Source organism: Eublepharis macularius, chromosome 2 (genome assembly GCF_028583425.1).
Source record: "Eublepharis macularius isolate TG4126 chromosome 2, MPM_Emac_v1.0, whole genome shotgun sequence".
Classification (NCBI taxonomy): Eukaryota; Metazoa; Chordata; class Lepidosauria; order Squamata; family Eublepharidae; genus Eublepharis; species Eublepharis macularius.
Window position 1 is genome coordinate 22,012,977 of NC_072791.1, and position 15,026 is coordinate 22,028,002.

At 46.0% G+C, this 15,026-nt stretch overlaps 1 protein-coding gene across 1 annotated transcript in view; it reads right to left on the reverse strand.

The window, feature by feature from the left end:
* The window catches only part of AMN (amnion associated transmembrane protein), a 73,969-nt gene that overhangs the window by 10,400 nt on the left and 48,543 nt on the right, over positions 1-15,026 (reverse strand). The window contains exons 6-10 of the mRNA XM_054970180.1: positions 12,847-12,984; positions 12,602-12,710; positions 6,803-6,885; positions 4,551-4,737; positions 65-239 (exon numbers count right to left, since the gene is read on the reverse strand). Coding sequence (XP_054826155.1) covers positions 65-239; positions 4,551-4,737; positions 6,803-6,885; positions 12,602-12,710; positions 12,847-12,984 — 692 coding nt within the window. The remainder of the gene's footprint in view (positions 1-64; positions 240-4,550; positions 4,738-6,802; positions 6,886-12,601; positions 12,711-12,846; positions 12,985-15,026) is intronic.

Consider the following 15,026-nt stretch of genomic DNA (forward strand, 5'->3'; position numbering starts at 1 on the left):
TCCTACATGTGGTCTGAAATGCTAGGAAGCCACAGGATTTTCTTTAATGTATCCTCTCTCTTACCTTAATATTCCTTTCCTGTAGAGAAGCAAGACAATTCCCAATAGCAGAAGGATTAGGAGTAGACCAATGACGGTCCCAGCTGTGGTAGCACCGACATGAGGCCCCGTTCCTTGAGCGCTCCAGTTGTTCCCTGTGGCTATTTGCAAGGAGCCTCTCACAATGCCAAAGGAGTCTCCTGCGAAGTGGTCAAAATACCATAGAGCTACTCAGTTTGTTTGCCTGGACGAAATAAACCTTCGATCACACACGGCCCTCTCTGTCCTTTCCTACTGCTTTGCTCATCTCCTATAGCTATTACCAGAGAGTAGCAATTATCCCTGAGGTAAATGGCAACTGTTGACCTCCCCACCCCCAGTCCCCATTCAACGCCGCAACTTCAATGCTCTTTCGATGAATCAGAAAGAACACAGTGGGCTGCACTGTATTTATATGATCATTCATTCATTCGCTTTGTATCTTGCCATGTGCTTTAAAAAGAAATATCAGGGCAGCGAATGATAACTTTTAAAATAAACCATAAAAACCAATTGATACGATAACAACACTTATAAATCCATAGTAGCAGCAAGTTCAAATAAATTCTGCCTCAGCACTGGAATAAAATTTGCCTTCCACCAAACACGGGTCGTTTCCGTGTGTCCTAATGTCGCACAACACACACGGAACAAGGGCATCTTCACGGCGATTTCTGACGTCATTGCGCCACAAAAAAGGGATCGTGGCGCAATGACATCAGAAATCGCGCCATGAAGACGCCCTCATTCCATGAGTGTTACACAATGTTAGGGTGTGCAGAAACACCACTCACAGGGGAAAATGGCAAGGGGTGGTATCTTATCATACCTGCGGGACCACCTCTTCTATTACGTCCCCTGCAGGGTGTTGCGCTCTGCAGACAAACAACTCCTGGTGGTCCCCGGGCTGAAGGACGTCCGTCGGGCCTCAACCAGGGCCAGGGCTTTTTCTGCCCTGGCCCCGGCCTGGTGGAACGCTCTCCCGCTGGAGATCTGGGCCCTGTGGGACCTGTTGCAGTTTCACAGGATCTGTAAAACGGAGATGTTCCGCCGGGCCTTCTGCTGAGCGCCAGCGGGTGTCCTCCTTCTTCCATCTAAGACCACCACTTCTTCTGGGGCTGCCCTCAGCCATCTGTTATGCCCGTATACGGACTCCCAATATTTGTCTAAATAGCCTGCTCCTGGACTATTTTAATGATTTTAAAAAAATTATTGTTGATTTTATGTTTTTGTGATTTTAATGTATTTTTTAATGTTGTTAGCCGCCCTGAGCCCATTTGTGGGGAGGGCGGGGAATAAATAAATATCATGGGGGATTCTCAGCAACCAGGCAGATCAACTCAAACTTCCTGTCTCCAGCAATGGGTCCATGCAGAACCTCAGTTCAGGAACTCCTAAAGCTTGTCAAGGTAATTTCTGAAAAGAAGGGGTGCCACAGGACCCCAGAAAACAGGTTCCTTATGGGCATTCCCTCACCCGACCCAGACCCAAGCCAAATGCCATATGCAAGCAAATCAAAGGATATGCCATGGGCCAGGCTGCCTGGGGCCCATAGGACTTTGTCCTCTTGTTCCCCACTCTCTCACAGGTTCTGACAAGAGGCATCTTTTACCATTTGTTCCTGACACCCATATTACCCTCAGCTTCCTCCAGCATTCTTTGAGAGTTTTTCAGCGAGGCTTGACCCAGCAAGACGAGAACATCCAAATCAGTGCGAGCTGCACTTAAATGAAAAGTCAGGAAGGGCAAAAGCGATGCCTGATGCGTCTGTACAGTGGAACGACGTGCAAAACAGCACATGTTGAAACGGTACCTATATGCTTTCTGTACGGCTCCCAGCACGTCCTGCTTTGCACGGGCACTCCCAAACCAAGCACATGGAAACGCATGCATGGCCTTTCTTCCTCTCTCACACTGTCTAGTCATGAAAGAGGCACAGGTTTACCAAGCGTGCAGAGTTGTGCAAGGTCAGATGAATGAATACCTGCACACTTCATCAAGGTAGGACTTGCTCCAGGGCTCATAGGGTCACAAGAAAAGGTATTCCTATTATAACCGGTGTGGTGTAGTAGCTAGAATATCAGAGTAGGATGCGGCAGACCTGCAGTCAAATCCCAGACGCTTTCTGGGTGACCTTAGGCTAGTCACTCTCTCACACATGGTTTGGCCCTTCCTTTGCTCACCTTCAGATACCAGGTCAAGGCATTTCTGCTTCAGAATAACTTTGACTTAGAGTGGAACTACAAGTGACAAAAGGCACAGGTTGGACACTTGTCAGCTTCCCTCAAATTTTGATGGGAAATGTAGGCGTCCTGGTCTTGCAACTTGGCTCTCCGACTGCCGTCCAATGGACTTTTCAACTGTCACTTGTCCAACATTCCGCCAAGCTGCCTACATTTCCCGCCAAAAATTGAGTGACGCTGACAAGTGTCCAACCTGTGCCTTTTGTCCCTTGTAGTTCCGCTCTTAGGTAGCAAGTACAATCTCAGGCTTTGGATTTTACTTTTGACATGCTCTTCCATTTTTGACTTGTTATTGTAACGTGCACACGCCTGGGCCAGTGAGGAATCATGTTGTGTGGAGGTGAGGAGAAGATGACAATTTGGACATCTCCTCTCTTCCAGGATTTTAGAAACTCTCTGGGATCTGAGCTGCCAGTTTTCCTTTACCTCCTTTCCCCCTTTTTAACTCCATTCGTTTCAACATGTATTGCTCCTGAAGCATATTTTACCCTCATCAAGCCTCAACGTCCTTCAAAAATAAAATCCTCCTTAATTTACAAAGACTTTTCTATATAACTGGGGAACCTCTCGAGTATACAGAAACCCTAACCTTACCTTTAGTTTGGCATGTTTTTGCTGCAGTTGTGATTGGCACTGGGACCAGCCATTTATGGTTAGGTATAGTGACAGTTGTTTAGTTTATTATAATAACAACATAATAATAACATTCAATTTATATACCGCCCTTCAGGACAACTTAACACCCAGAGCGGTTTACAGAGTGTGTTGTTATTCTCCTCACAACAATCACCCTGTGAGGTGAGTGGGGCTAAGAGAGCTCTGAAAGGGCAGTGACTGACCCAAGGTCATCCAGCTGGCTACAAGTGGAGGAGTGGGGAATCAAACCTGGCTCTCCAGATTAGAGTCCTGCCAGTCTTAACCACTATCCTCTAGATATTTTAATGTTTTAGGCTACCACTAATTGTTTAATGCCTTGAGAGTCCCATTAGGATGGAAAACTACCTGTTGGGATCCCAGGATATCTACACATTACAAAGTCCTCATGGGGAACACATTGTGAATCACATGGGCGATGGGAGTTTTCTGCCTCTCAGACTCACACTGGCTCTTTTCTGATTGCAAGGGGTTGTGGTTCAGTAGCAGAATATCTGCTTGGCATACAGAAGATTCTAGGTTCACTTCCCAGCCTCTCCAGTTAAAGGAAATGGTAGTATGTGCAAGACCTCTGCCTGAGACCCTGGAAAGCCACTGCTAGTCAGAGTTGACCATACTGACATTGATGGACCAAGTAGGGTTGCAAGGTCCCTTCGCTTCCCCGGCAGGAGACAGGGACGCTGCTTCCTACCTGGCTCTTCCATGGTGTTTTCTCCTCGCGTGCACACACTCCCAGATGGTGTGATGATGTCACTTCCAGGAGTGACATCATCACGTGGTCAAAGGGCAGCCTGGATGTGCCATGCCACCCAAGGGGGGTGCCCCAGGGATTGCACCCCCCAGCTGGCCAGGCAAGTGGGGGTGGGGGTGGGGGTGGGAAGGTGGGACCAGGGGATCCCCCGCCCCAGGCAGGGGAATGGCATCCCTAGGACCAGGGGTCTGAGTATACGGCAGTTTCACAGGGCAGAACTTAGCAGCTGTAGCCTCCTCCTCCTCCTCCCCCCTTGCTGTTTTCCTCAAACCGCCCCACAGAGCTGCTTATGTGTAGCCACACATTGTTCTCCAACAAACACAAGGACTTTGTAATGTGTAGATGGAGCCTAAGGAGATTTGGGCCTGGTTAAGGTTAAGAGATGTGGGCCTGGTTAGTACCGCATATAACAACAACAACATTCAATTTATATATTGCCCTTCAGGACAACTTAACGCCTACTCAGAGCAGTTTATGAAGTGTATTATTATTATCCTCACGAAAATCACCCTGTGAGGTGGGTGGGGCTGAGAGAGCTCTGAGAGAGCTGTGACTGACCCAAGGTCACCCAGCTGGCTTCAAGCGGAGGAGTGGGGAATCAAACCTGGCTCTCCAGATTAGTGTCCTGCTGCTCTTAACCACTACATCAAATTTGCTGACATGAAGAAGGCTGAAGGGATATAAATCTAATAAATAATAGGCAGGATTTTTTAAAAAAAACAAAACAGTAAATATAGTGCATCCCTGTAGTACTAGAGGTTTCCCATGAGACCCGTTGGTGACCTGGCAAAGATCTGCAGCCGCAGGAGTGTGGAACGAGTTACCGTATTCTGCTATATCATTCATGACGTCCTCTGCCAGTTGTTTCGCATGAGTGCCACTCTCGGACCCGGTCCTGTTATCAATTAGCACAACCTGGATGAGGGATGCAGAGCTGCGTGGGAAGAGTCCCAGGAAAGTGCGAGGCCCATGGACCTTTGATATAGCCATCTGAACACCTGCGTTCTTGGGCTTTCAAAAGACACACAAAACCTCACATTAAAAGGGAAGGTGGAGATTAGTCCTCTCTTCTCTGAATGGGGGGGGGGCAGACCTATAAGACCTTGATGGAAGCCTTCTCCAGCTCCCTCAAGCATTTAACTGCAAATGGCAGGAACTGATGCTGAATCTTTTTGCAAGAAAAGCATAAATTTTATCACCAGGCCATTTCCCCTTCTGATTTATACATATTGAGGGATTATGCATGTTAAAATAAGTTCCAAATATGCAGGGCTTTTTTCTGGGAAAAGAGGGGGTGGAACTCAGCGGGTTGCCAGCACAGGGGGCAACTCCTGACGGGAGGTGGTAACCCTGGTCCCACATGTGCGTGTGCAAAGTGCGCACATGTTCCCAGGACCGCACAATGACGGCACTTTGAGTCAGCTGGAACAAGGGGGGAGTTTTTAAAAGTTTAAATTGCCCTCAGCGAAAATGGTCACATGGGTGGAGGTCCCGCCCCTGATCTCCAGACAGAGAGGAGTTTAGATTGCCCTCCACGCCAAGCAGCGCGAGAGGGGCGGGGGCAATCTAAACTCCCCTGTCTGGAGATCAGGGGGCGGGGCCACCGGCCATGTGACCATTTTCAAGAGGTGCCGGAACTCCATTCCACCGCATTCCAGCTGAAAAAAAGCCCTGCAAATATGAATCTTAATGTACTAGCCACAGAGTTGATAATCACATCATTACTGTTTGGGGTTTACGAGAACAGTATATACAAGAAGGGTTAAAGAAAGCCCATCAAGTAATTCTCAGGTGGAAAAGAGTCATTTCCCACCCTAACAGGGATCCTGCACTATCGCACAGGTGATGCCTTCCAAGTCACCTGATTTCAAAAATTCAGTATGTATAAAAACAGTTGAACACTGCTTTAGACAACATTCTTAATGCTTATGCATCAAGTGAGCATGTGTACATTTTAAGTGGCTCACATCCATAACAAAAGAATCAGGGAGATTGGGCAAGAGGATATGTGTGGATGATGTCACATGCGCTAGCCAATTGGTGCCATGTTCAAGTAGCTTTTCCACGTTCAAAGGTGGTGGTTTTTTTTCCAAAGCTCACTAGTAGGAGAGAAAAGGACACAGCAAGCCGCACATTCCCACTGCTCCACAATTGTTACATCAAGGGTTGCCAATTTCCAGGTGGGGCTAGAAATATCCTAGAATTACAACTGATTTCTAGAAAAGAGCAAGAGTCCAGTAGCATTTATAAGATTAACAAAATTTGTGGTAGGGTATGAGCTTTTGTGAGTCGCAGCTCACTTCTTCAGATATCTGTGACTCATGATAGGGCTCATACCCTACCACAAATTTTGTTAGTCTTGCAGGTGTTAATAAATTTTCTCTTGTTTTAATTCTAGAGTGACACTGTTCAGAGTCAAATTGGCTGTATGAGCAGTGTCTCTTATAGGTATTACTGGACTCTTGCTCTTTTCTGCTGCCACAGACAGACTAACACGGCAGAGATCAGTTCCCCTGGAGAAAATAGATGCAGAGAAGTTAGCCGTGTTAGTCTGTGGTAGCAAAATCAAAAAGAGTCCAGTAGCACCTTTAAGACTAACCAATTTTATTTTAGCATAAGCTTTCGAGAATCAAGTTCTCTTCTTATGCTAAAATAAAATTGGTTAGTCTTAAAGGTGCTACTGGACTCTTTTTGATCCTGGAGAAAATGGCTGCTTTGGAGGGTGGACTCTATGGCATTATAGCCCACTGAGGTCTCTTTCCTTCCCAAACCCCACCCTCCCCAGGGTGCCCCCCCCAATCCCCAGGAATTTCCCAACCTCGAGTTGGCAACCTTAGTTACACCTGACTGAATGCTACTTAAAGGGGCTGGACAGGTTCCAGAAACCGCAGCCATTGTGGTTACACAGCAGACATTTCTTTCTGCCTAGTTAAAAAAATCTACCATGCAAGTTCTGAGCAAACATGACAATCACTGCATTGTGGTTCTTCTGTCCCACAAAGGAATTATTTCAGACTGGACGAGGGGCTCTTCCTTGTTTAAACATGTACAGGGCTAGGAAATTAGTCTAGCATACCAGACTCAAGAAAGTATGGAGTATTCTGTCCCGATACAGTTCAATGTCAAAACCAGAGGAATATTCCAGGGAAATCATGGCTCCTGCAGTTAAAACAGAGCAAGACATGAAGAAAATATCTGTGGTGATTCATTTAGCATTTACAAACAAGCCACCACTAGTATCTCCTCCCCATCCCAATGAACTGAAACAGCACTAGCAGCTTGGTTAGTGTTATATATGTCACGATAGACCACAAGAGCATGTAAAAGCATGAAGCCACCTTATAGTAAATGGACCATTGATCCATTAAGGTTTCTGATTTCTGTAATCCAAATTTTGCATTTCTTATGTCATGTTTGCTACTGTTTTTATCAGCGGTAGCCTTACACCCTGACCTGGATAGCCCAACTGAGCCTGATCTCGTCAGATTTCAGAACCCAAGCAAGGTCAGACTTGGTTAATAATCGGATGGGAGACCTGTAGGGATGTAACGTTTGTTTAGGATGCTGGCTTTCAAACTACATTAGGGTTCACTCCGAACAATAGGGTGAGGATACTGGATGCACTAACACACACACACACACCCCACACACACCTGGAGCACTGTTTTACTCCATCTAAGATACATTTTTTAAAAAGACTTCTCTTTTGTGACATGGCAGCTGCCATTTAAAGAACAAGGCCCCGATTTCCTGTAAATTTATTTATTTACATGTTTACTTCTTTTACAGATAGGAGGGCTGTAAGTATTTTTCTGCCCTGACCTGGATGGTTCAGGTGAGCCTGATCTCATCAGTTCTCAGAAGCTAAGCAGGGTAGGCCTTGGTTAGTAATTGGAAGGGAGACCTCCCACAAAGACCAGGGTTGTAGAGGCTGACAACGGCAAACCACCTTTGTGAGTCTCTTGCCTTGAAAACCCCAGCAGGGGTCACCAGAAGTCAACTATGACTTAAGGGCAGGGTTTCATTTTAACCCTGACCTGGATGGTCCAGGTGAGCCTGATCTTGTCAGATCTCAGAAGCTAAGCAGGGTCAGCCTTGGTTAGTAAATGGATGGGAGATCTCCCACGAAGACCAGAGTTGCAGAGGCAGGCAATGGCAAACCACCTTTGTGAGTCTCTTGCCATGAATCCCCACCAGGGGTCGCCATAAGTCAGCTATAACTTGACAGCACTCTCCACCACCAATCTTAGCCACAGGGCATTCATAGCAGCTTCCCCAGGCCGCATGCTGGGAACCCCTACTGCCCTGCAGCCAGCTGCCCCAGGAAGTGCCCCGATGCCCCCACTGTTGCTAAATCTCCACAGATCCTCTGATCTGTGTGAGACTCAGGCAGGGGAGGAAGGTGATCCACTTTAGGGTGGCAGGCACTCTAGACAGCTTCATATGCATATGAGACTTGGACAAGAAAGGTCAGGGTTCAAATGTTTGGTCAGCTGTGAAGGTTTTAAGGCAATTTATTAGCTCGAGCTATCTGACAGGGGGTTGGAAAGGAATAATGGGATCACCCCTGAGTTCCTCAAAGGAGAGATATACGTGTGGTGAAGAAACCTTAACCCTTTGAGGAAGTCTTTGCTTTTTTATTTTAAAGATTTATGCCCCACACGAACCAGAGTCTAGGAAAGTGGGATATAAATCATTATACAGCCAAGGAATGTACAATCATACAGCCAAGGAATGTATGCCTTTCCTTTTTTCTGTACAAGTCCCATCCAGGATCGAAATTTAATTGAGATGTAAAATGAAAATGTGTCCGACGGGTTAGTGACATTTCTTTCCTCTCCATATGGGTTGCTCATCTGTTAATTTACCTGGGAGGCAAAGATAGAGATTTTTTTTTTCTGGACTCCGTTCCCTAATTCTTAATTACCATATGAAAACCAAACAGTTTATAGAGGTGGCAACATATGTTTCTTCGGAAGCCTTTGAAAGCAATTAATATAATGTTTTCCAGAAGGCTCGTGCGGTGTTTTTTTTTCCTTCAGGGAAAAACCGATCAAACACAAAGCCAACAGGGATGTGCAGCTCCATAGCTCACCGTGTGCAGTTTCATGCCCTCTGCATATTGCATGTATACCCAATGACCCCCAATAAGTATCGGGGTCAGGGTTCTGGGAAGGGGGATGTTCTGTTCTTCTCCGTTTCCCTGACAAAATTCCCCAATCAGGGGGGGAAATGCAGGTTTTTGGCTTGTTCTTGTCCTTTTCTTCATGATAGCTTATAATACTGGCAAGGAGGGTAGATTTCAGACAAGATAAATAGCACTTCCCTAGTGCTAAGGCCATGGTCCATGGCTATTTACTTATAGGACTTATATCTCTAAAAAACTATGACCAGCTTTTCCAGCAGCACTGGACATGTATAAACATTCAAAACAGAGCAACCATTAAAAACGCAATACTCTTAAGGGCTGCATGTGGCACTTGATTGTCCAGCGTATTCAGTTAACCCCCCCACATCATTGGGCACACATGCCCCATCTCTGCCTCTCCGGCTAGCCAGTTTGATTACTCCGGCCCATGCAGGGCTTCTGACAGCTGGTACTGCCTGCTGGTGTTGGGTACTTCCTTCCCACTCAGCCTGCCATGAGCAGTTATAAGTAAAGATGGGCACGAACAGAAATACAAACCAAAATTAAGCACAAACTAGACTGGTTCATGGTTCCCGAACCGCGGTTCACCAGATCCCATTTCTGATGAACCACCACGAACTTTAGGCTGGTTCATTTGGTTCGTCTTTTGGTTCCTGACTGCAGACAGCCTGGTGCCAATCAATCAGTTTCCTAGGCAACAAGGGATGGACTTCCTGCAGACCTTCTGCTGACCCAGAAGTGACCTTCTTCTGGCCTGGAAGTGACCTTCTGCTGACCAGGAATGATGATTTTCTGACCTGGATGTGATGTTTTCACGAACCAAACGAACCGGTTTGCGAACCAAGAGCAGGTTCATAAAAGTTCGTGGTTTGTGAAATTTGACTAACCACGAACTGCATAGTTGGGTTTTTCCCTGGTTTGTGCCCATCTCTAGTTATAAGCCAGCCTTTCTTGAAGGCCCCTGGGCAGCTGGCCCTCATATCTGCCTGCATCATGGGATGGCTGCATTGCTCGAGGCAAAGGGGAAGGGTCCCACCAGGCGAAGAGACTGTCCCCGTGGCATTCTGAGTAGGGAGGAGTTGGAGTGGCAGATTCCTCTGGGTAGGAGGTGGGGCAGAATGATAAACCACTATTCTCAATGGATACTGAGTAACAAAAGCTTTTACTTTCAAGTGGGCAGCCTTGTGGGTCTGTAGTAGAAGAGCAAGACATGGGTCCGGTAGCACCTTAGAGAGCAACTAGAGATCGGTTGATTTTATTGTTTTATGATTTTAACTGTTATTTATTGTATTTTAAACTGTGGTTTTATGATGTTGTGACCTACCCTGAGCCTGCTTGTGGGGAGGATGGGATATAAATCCAACAAATATTGTGGTCTGGATTTTTAAAGGTATTTATATGTTTTAATATGTACTGAGCATTTTTATTGTACCCCACCCTGAGCCCGTTTGCGGGGAGGGGGGGGGCTAAAAAATCAAATCAATCAATCAATAAAATAAATAGATTTCCAGGATATGAGTTTTCGAGAAGGGAGCTTTCACTCAAAAACTTTAAAGTGATATGGAAAGATTTTACTGTAAGAAAAACAAAACTGCTTGTAAAAAGTCCCAATACATATGAAAAATGAATTCAGAAAGGGCTTTTATAAACATTCAGCACCAACACCAGCAATACCGGCCACCAAGCACATGTTTTTTTGAAAAATAAAGGCCTCACAGGTCCTCCTAAAAATGATTGTAGGGAAGGAAGCAGTGCAAGCATTCACAGGCAAGCTATTTCACATCACTGGTGTGACAATGGCCCAAAATGCCAGATTTTTAGCCATGGAAGGGATCAGGTAAGCACACAAAGTTCTCCCTGACTGGAATGGGGGAGGGATGTTCTGGGTAAAGAGGTGAGTTGGAGGCACTGAGCTACCTCATTGATTAGGTTTCCTGCAGGAAATTCAAACCAGCCCAAATTAGAGCAGCCTGAACTAAGAACCTCTTAGAAGAATATGCTAATATGAACACAGGTCTTTATTGGCAGCAATGCTAATGGCAGCTGAATCCTCCGTGTCTAAGTATACTTTGATTAATAGCTTAAGAGGTCCCTGATTAACAGTCTGATTGCCCCAAACCAGGCAGCTTTTGGCTTCTCTCTCTGGAAATCTCTTATTCCTCAGTAACTTTGATAAGGTCACCTTCACTCCAGCCTTTACGCTGGAAATGGCCAGAGACTCTTGACCCCAACAGAGGAGCTGTCCCTGGCCTGGAAAGAAGTTGGAATGGTCAACAAAGAGCAGGTTTAATGGCAGCAGAGGGCAAGAGCAGTTCCTGACCTCCTAGACTTCAATCTACGGTTCAAAAAAGTTTCCAGGATCTTTCTCCACATAATGGGGAACTTCATGAGGAAAAATGGCCTCGGAGAAGACTTTGTTCAACACTGGACTGGGAAACAGATGTTTAAATCCCCACTCAATTAAATGCCCACTCTGTTTTAAAATCTCCACACACTGGCCAACCTCAGGGCAGTCTCTCCCTCTTCCTCCTTCCTTCAGCTTGCTTCATAGTAGCTTTGTAAGCATAAGAAGGAAGGACGAGATAAAAATGTAATAGCTTCATTTATCCCACAGGCTTGCTTCATGGATAAAAAGGAATAATCCGATGTATACCACCCAGAGCTTACCAGAACAAGGGCTGGATGAAAACACAATATATTAATGAACTGGCCCTCCCAGAAGCCACCTGAAAAGCCATAATTGCTATCCCATTAGGTGGTTGTATAATGAATAAAGAGCTCAGTGTGATGTACTGGGCAGAGGATGAGACAGACCCTCCACTGTGGCAGGAACTTTACTGAGTAAGCCACTGCCTCACATAAGTGAATGCAGGAAGCTGCCTTGTACTGATTCAGACCACTAGTCCATTGAGCTCAGTGTGATTTATTGACTTCATTTATAGCTCACCTTTCTCATCGAGAAAGCCAGTTTTGCACTATCAGTCATCACAAGTGCAACACAATAATAAAAGGGCAGGAAGTGTAGACTGTACCTTGAACCAGATACCAGAGAATTTTAAAAAGAGCAAGAGTACAATAGAACCTATAAGACTTGGTGCAGATCCTATCCATAAGGGACCTTGTGAAATCTGCCTGCTTGTCATGTCTAGGATTGGCAACTCCAGCTTCAGAAATTCCTGGAGACATGAGGGCATTGCCTGGGGAAGGTGAATTTGAGGAGGGATTTCACCTAGAATATATGGTATACCATAGAGTTTGCCCTCTGAAACTCCAAAGGAGCCAATCTCTGTAGTTTGAGTTGTAATTCTGGGAGAACTTCAAACCCCACCTGGAGGTTGGCAACTCTAGTCCTCTCTCTCTCTCTCTCTCTCTGTGTGTGTGAGTGTGATGCGCTGTCAAGTTGCCTCTGACCTATGGCGACCCTATCAATGAAAGACCTCCAAAACATCCTATCAGTAGCAGTTTTGCTCAGGTCTTGCAAACTAGAGGACATGGCTTCTTTTATTGAGTCCAGCCATCTCATTTTGAGTCTTCCTCTTTTCCTACTGCCTTCCACTTTTCCTAGTATTATTGTTTTTTCCAGTGAGGCTTGTCTTCTCATGATGTGACCAAAGTACAATAGCCTTAGTTTGTCATTTTAGCTTCTACGGGGAATTCAGGCTTGATTTGATCTAGAACCCACTTATTTGTCTACTGTACAAATAAAACAAGCCAGCCTTCACTTACCACAAATTTCACAACAGTGGCCAACCGGCTCCAATGGGTTCTGGCACGTAGGCACGGCACACTGGCCTTCGGAATTCTGGAGCAAGGCAGCGCAGATTCTCTGATGTTCCTTTAATCAGAACAGTTGGATCACTCACTGAAGAGAAAGATCTACACAGGCGACCTGACTTTCAGAGGTCTTCCACCCAACAGTCACCATAGGCAGAAACCCTGTGTCTTTAAAGATGCAACAAGGTGAAACTTACAGCTGCGTTGCCACATTCACAGCCGGATTTGTCTGGACATCTGGCGTTTGACAGCCGGAATGTCCCTTGCCCATGGAACTGCAGCTTCGCGGAACGGCTCTGCATATATTCTGCCAGAGTATCATCATGGGTGAACTTCTAATTTACAGTTCAGAAAACAAACACAGATCAATATTAGTCGCTAGCAGTAAGTCAGTTTGCTCCAAAAAACCAAATCACAGTCAAAATGCCTTAATTAATGCCGATGCTGTTTCCCCAGGTAATATAACCTCCAATAATTCTGGAACAGCAAACGCCTGCTGTTGAGGAAACTGCCTTGGAGGTCAGTTGAGACTCCATAGACCTTCCAGGCCCAAAGAGGCACCTATCCCTCAGCCACATCATGGCCTGACTTGGCTAATTCCTTGTAGCCTGGGCCCCAGAAACAACACCCTGCTTTCAGGGCCATATTAACCCATGGCCAGGCCCCTAGGCCTTAAGGTATTTCATCCCCCCCCCACCTCTGGCACTTCAATCTTTCACCCCACTACAGCTGACAGCCTGACCCTGGTATGGTAGGTACTAGGCCACAGTTCATAGCCATATATCTATTCTGAGGGTCTCTTGAATAATTCTATTCACATTTTTAATATATATTTTTATTGTGCAAGTAGAATTCTTCAGGAAAGCACATTTTGGGGGTATAATTGTTCAATATTGTAATATTTTGAAGTGAATATTTTTTATTATTTATTAAAATATATAATTTATGGATAATTGTTTTAATATAAGAGACAATTTGTTTCACTTTAATAAGGAAGCAGTTAATTATCTTATGAACAGAGGTTATATAAGACAATAAATTAATTGGAATTTATGTGGGGTTCGCCTCAGCAAAAAAAAATTGACGGGCCCCTAGTCCCTGTAGGGCCCCTAGGCTTCGGCCTAGTCAGCCTCAGGAATAATATGGCCCTGCCTGCTTTCCTCTAGGTAGGACTACTTAGGCCTTAGCTAGGAAACTTGCTGGTTCAGCAGCTTTGCATTAATCAGCTGGTGATCTTATGCTACTGGCCAGTCTTTGGAACTAGCAAACATAACCTGACCTGATCTGACCTGAAGGGGAGAGGGGGCAACCCTCTTTCTGAACCCTGGCTAATCAGCTTCCCAGGGGCTTCCTTGTGTTGGTCCAAGGGAGGCCTTCTCCACCATCACACTACCAAGGAACAGAACACTGCCACACTCAATACGGACCCAGCAGAGCCAGGGGGCCCATGTGAAAAACGTTGCCACATTGCCAGCTGCATGGTAATGCCACTTTGTACACAACTAGGGTTGCCAGGAGCCCACCAATGGCAGCCAAACTCCCGGTGATTTGTGCCTGTGCCCACCAGTCGCCAATTGATTGGTAGGAGGAGGCAGGTCAGGACACAGGATGACAAAATCAGTGCAAATGTGCCTGCATTCCCAGCTGATGATGTCACTTCCGGTGTGACCCAGAAGTGATGTACCGGGGCTGGTTCTTTAAAATTTAGACTAAAACGCTACCGGAAGTGACATAATCACATGATAAGTTACCAGCCGCACCCAACGCCCACCAATTGTCAGGGGGACCTAGCAACCCTAGGCACAGCCCAGAAGTGATGCCGTTGCTTTGCCAGTGACACGCGAGCATGTCTGTTTGACTGTGGTTGGGCTGCGAGTCAACACTCTGGTGTTTGAATCCCACCACAGCCATGAGCTCAGCAGGCGGCCTTGGGTAAGCCCCTTCTCTCAGCCCCAGTTCCCCAGCTGTATTGTGGGGATAACAACACTGACTTTGTTTCCTGCTCTGAGTGGGGCATTAATTTGTCTAGAAGAGCCGCATATAAGCACATATTATTATTAGCTTTCAACAAAACACCTTGGCTTGGTCATCTTACTTTCTAGAGTCCATTAAAATATGATCTGTCCTTCTTCCAGTGTTTGAAGCAGGGTAGCCAGCCCTGTACTGGCAACCCCTGGAAGCATGTGAAGGGCAGAGCCTGGGCAAGGGGGGAGCATCACTGACACTGTAACATCACTTCCAAACGGGCACCCAGAAGTGACATCATGGCATCAGCGACTCTCAAGCAATTCCTGCAATCTCTATGGTAAATTTGGGGAAGTTCTTAGAGCCTTGCAGGCACCACATCTCCACTTCTGGGTACTTGCCCCAAAGTGAC